Source organism: Lipotes vexillifer, unplaced genomic scaffold, assembly GCF_000442215.2.
Source record: "Lipotes vexillifer unplaced genomic scaffold, Lipotes_vexillifer_v1.1 scaffold419, whole genome shotgun sequence".
Classification (NCBI taxonomy): Eukaryota; Metazoa; Chordata; class Mammalia; order Artiodactyla; family Lipotidae; genus Lipotes; species Lipotes vexillifer.
In genome coordinates, this window is record NW_006786333.1 from 1,697,795 (window position 1) to 1,702,678 (window position 4,884).

At 36.0% G+C, this 4,884-nt stretch overlaps 1 protein-coding gene across 1 annotated transcript in view; it reads left to right on the forward strand.

The window, feature by feature from the left end:
- Positions 1-4,551, forward strand: part of PIGK (phosphatidylinositol glycan anchor biosynthesis class K) — a 135,613-nt gene extending 131,062 nt beyond the window's left edge. Inside the window, exon 11 of the mRNA XM_007458721.1 lies at positions 4,365-4,551. Within this exon, the coding sequence (XP_007458783.1) occupies positions 4,365-4,481 (117 nt within the window). The 3' untranslated portion in view covers positions 4,482-4,551. The remainder of the gene's footprint in view (positions 1-4,364) is intronic.
- The last annotated feature ends 333 nt before the right edge of the window (positions 4,552-4,884 follow it).

Below are 4,884 nucleotides of genomic sequence, written 5' to 3' on the forward strand. Positions count from 1 at the left end.
CGAACCCGCATCCCCTGCATCGGCAGGCGGACTCTCAACCACTGCGCCACCAGGGAAGCCCTCTACCACAGTTTGGTGAATGAAGGACTCAGAGATGTGCTTTGGACACTATCTTTGTTGTCAATATAGATTTTAATTTTGCTGTTGCAAATTGTATCTGTGCCCTTTTTATCTCAACCTATTGTCCTTGTATCTTGTATTATTTTTCTCTTTATACTATTCATTTGGTTTTGGCTTCTTGTGCATTTTTATTCAAGTCCATGTCAAATAAAATTTTTTTAAAATTATCTTTTGGTTCTTTATTAAATCTATTCAGAGATATGTTCTCTCTGTCTTCAGGATATTTCTTCATGTGTGGGAGTATTTTTACTCATGGACCTCATCATGTTTTTTTTCTCTTTTTCTTAGAGTTCTGTTAGTATTTGCCAACAGAGCATGTGGACGTTTCTCTCTGTCTACTTTGATTTGAATGCCTTTTCAGATCCTCATCTGAAGAATAGTTGTTAGACATTCCCAAGTGACTGGCAACCAGTCATCAAATGTGGTTTTGCTAAACTAAACTAGGATCATCTGCTACCATGCTATGTATGCCTGGTTTTTGGACAGTTTAAAAAGGTGAAGTATGTGGAAAAACCATATTTCTTAACATATGTTTTAAAAGAATTTTTCCTGTATTTTCCCTTCTTTGCAGAGATTTTCATTTGGATATTGAGCCTTCTCAGATGCAGTAAACCATTCTTAGATGCAGTAAACCCTACCTTCTCACATGCTCCTTACTAGGAATTGTACTTAAATGGATGTATAAAGACGTTTGCCACTGGTCAGTTGGGAATGAGTTGCACTGCTCTGGCTGCCTCATAAAGCCATCCTCTACTACGGCAACACTGTTTCTCTTAAACAGCAGACAGAAAAAGGGAGAGAGCTAAAGTCCCTTTCTCAGCTGACAGAATTACTGTGTTTCACAGAGCAAAGCAATCCTTTAACCCTGTGTACTATTCAGAAAACTGGGCCGCCATTAATTTGTTTCTAGACCTGGTTTCTGGACTTACAGATAGTGAAATTGAGGGTTCTTATCAGAGGTTAAATTAATTTTGATAGAGTGAACTCTTGTCTCTTTCTGTGCCTTTTTCTGTGCCTTTCCTGAGAAGATGGCAGCAGCTGCACTGGCAGGTCTCTACATGGATGCCATGCTAAGCTAAGAGTCCAAACTGTATTTAATTAATAATTCATTTTCCATTTTTTGTTAATCAAATATATGTAATGAATATCCAATAAAAAATATAGCAACCACAAATAATAGTTTTTTAAAGGGTGAGATTTGCTACTTTTGTTAGCTTGTACAGTGTTGTAATGTGAATAAATACATCACTCCATAATAATTTTGGAGTAATAACATATATTTCCTAGTCCTCCATTATTGCTTTCAAAGTTTGCTGTTGGCAAACCACAGCTCTAGCACTTTGCTTTTCTCTCTTGTCCTCTCCTGGGCATCAGTGGTCTAAATGTTGGACATGTTTGGCTAAAGGATCAGGAAGCAATGCCTCCAGAATTCTCTGAAACAGTTTTTGGAATAACAGATCGAAATAGCTATCTTTGAAGAAATGATAGTTACTTCTAAAGGAGCTATAGTTGTCTTATCTCTGGCAACTATTTCTGGCTGCTAAGTTTAAGATGTAATGGTGTGAACTACCAGTGTTTGACTAGTAGAAAATAAACAGGACAAAAACTGAGCAATAGTTAATCATGTTTAGTTCACTCACTTGTTTTTTCATGTCACATGCTTATGATACTTACATTACCTATCTTTAATATAACTTTGTTTTATATTAATTATTATAGATTTTCCACTGGAATTAAGATTTTTCACAATGTTGCACAACGTTCCAAGAGCTTACAAACCATCTGAAATGGTTTGAGAACCACTGAGCTTATCATCTTGTAAGATACTAGAGGGAAGGTACTTTTGTCATCATTGTCATCACACATGATCAGAAGCCATTGTAGACTTGAGTAGAAAGTAACATGAGGAAACATTGGGATTAATCTTTGGGGTGTTTGGGGAGTTTTCTGGAATGAGTGGTGGAGGATGAGTGTAGACATGGCAGTGAGAGTGGAATGTAACCACTGTAAACAACATTGTCAGTTCAGTTCCTATTAAGCATTTGATTAAAAACTCCTAAAACTCTAGCATTATTGATCCAGATGAAAATATTAAGGTGGATTTCTCTTCTGTTAGTTTGATAAGTTAATTTTGAATTGATGAAAGTTATACAAATTAAAATTTTAAAAATCATATTTTTTTTCAAACATTCTTCCTCATAACTGGCAAACACAAATGAAAGTCATCTAAAAAGTACTTTGAGTTTCATATTATCACTTTTCTAGGTAGGAACGTGTAATTATAGGATACGTTTTCAAAACTACATCATTGCAGTAACTATGCATTTATTCATTCCTAGGAGGTATGTGTTACTATGCCCTAATTTTACAGATTCAGAAATTCAGTGTGGAGTAGTGGCTTGGCAGGCTTTAAGCATTAAAACTAAACTTTGAATCCAAGGCAGCTGATGCTAAATCCCATGCTCTTTGAACCACACCACAACATGCCTTGGTTTGTAAATTATTTACTTAATTTCTTAAATAATAAAAGTAATATGCCTAAGGCAAACAATACATAAATGCATACATTATGTATGGCAAATATATATTATACAGATATATATTTGTATTTTGGAAATATGTGTCTAGCAGCGCTATGGTTGACAGATGGAAAAGAGGGAAGCTTGGAGGAAGAGAAACTAGTTAGGAAACTATTTCAGTAATCCTGACAAGAAATGATAACAGCCTCCCTCCCTCCTTCCTTCCTTTCCCTGTGATGATTTGAGGATTGAGTGAAGAGCATTAGGTGTCCTGCTTATGTAGGGGAAAAACCAAAGTATAAGATGTGGAAACCTCTAAGAGATTTATGAGCCTTTCTGGGATCTAGTTTACATGGTGACTAAAGCAAATTTCAGATTACAGTTTCTTTTCACTTTAGTCTATTCTAAAATAGGATTCTTATAACTGTCCTTACAATCTTGGCTAGTAATTCAGGAAGTAGAACTCATAAAGAGATCGTAGTCACAGACCTTCAGTTTCAGGGTCATAATGTAGCTGTTGAAATGACAACTAAATGGGGAAGACTGGTCTGCCTTTCTTTGCTGGCCAAAGAAACACACAAGACACTTGGCTGGATGTTGAAGGGTAAGGAATGGAGAAGGGCATGTAAAATGGACTCAGCCAGACCTTGTCCCTGGAAGTTTGCAGGGAGATAAATGATAAAGATAACTATAATAGTAGATAGGAGTAAAAATAGAAGGGGCTCCAGATTCAAAGAAAAGAATTTATCATCCAGGAAAATCTGGAGGAGTTGGCATTTGAGTTAGTGAGCTTTGAATAGGAAGAATAGAATAAGGAGCATATTACTCCTCAAGGGAGTAATATGACCAAACTCACTGGCCCCCCAAATATTTGTTGAATATCTGAATATTTACTCGATATAATGTAGTGTCTCCTATATGCCAGGCACTGTGGCAGGTAGGTGCTAGGACTATAACAAGATGACCGTCATAGACAGTCATCCTCTAATAGGGGAGACAAGTAAAACAAACTAATGACTATATAAATTCAAAGTGAAAAAGGACTGTTAGGCTACTGAATAACTTGGGTGAAAAGACATGTTGGATAGGGTAGTCAAGGAAGGCCTCTTTGAGGGCCTTCCCTCAAAAGATCCCTCAAAAGATAGGGCCTTCCCTATCTAAAGATCATTTGAAACTGATCTTTGTAAGAACCACTTTGAGATATTTACCCTGTTTCAAGTCTTTACCATTGTTGCTTTCCAAATACAGTCCTCCAGGACTGGTTCCAGGACCCCTGCAGATACCAAAGTCCGTGGATGCTCAAGTCCCTTATATAAAATGGTGTAGTGTTCACATATAACCTAAGACATCCTCCCTAGACACTTTGAATCATCTCTAGATTACTTATAATACCTAATACAATGTAAGTGCTATGTAAATAGTTGTAAATATAATGTAAATCCTGTGTAAATAGTTTCTGGTGTGTGTGAAATTTAAAATTGCTTTTTGGAACTTTCTGGAATTTTTTCCCCCAATATTTTCATTCCATATTTGGTTGAATCTGTGTGTGGAACCTGCAGATAGGGAAGGCTGACAGTACATTTAATTTGTCTAAATTACTCTGCCTGAAAGTACAACCTGTGAATTTCCTATTTTCCACCAGTATTTATTTTATCTTTATTTATTTATTTATTTGTTGACTTATTTACCTGTTGTTAAATTTATAATGTCATCCTTGTTTTGCAGAAACCAAAGCTGAAAGATTGGCATCCTCCTGGGGGTTTTATTCTGGGATTGTGGGCACTCATTATCATGGTTTTCTTCAAAACTTATGGAATCAAGCATATGAAGTTCATTTTCTAGATGCAATGATGTATGAAGAACACTACATGGAAGACTACAACCTTGGATAAAAGTTCATGTCAATATATATATATATTTTTAACATCTTTATTGGAGTATAATTGCTTTATAATGGTGTGTTAGTTTCTGCTTTATAGCAAAGTGAACCAGTTATACATATACATATGTTCCCATATCTCTTCCCTCTTGTGTCTCCCTCCCACCCTCCCTATCCCACCCCTCCAGGCGGTCACAAAGCACCAAGCTGATATCCCTGTGCTATGCGGCATGTCAATATATTTTTAAAAATACATCGCTCTTGTGTGATTTGGCAGAAAGTATAAGGAAGCTAAATTTGAAAGAACTATTGGTTTTATAACTCAAAAATAATTGTTAATGCAAGTGCTAAATGTGCTAAATATAT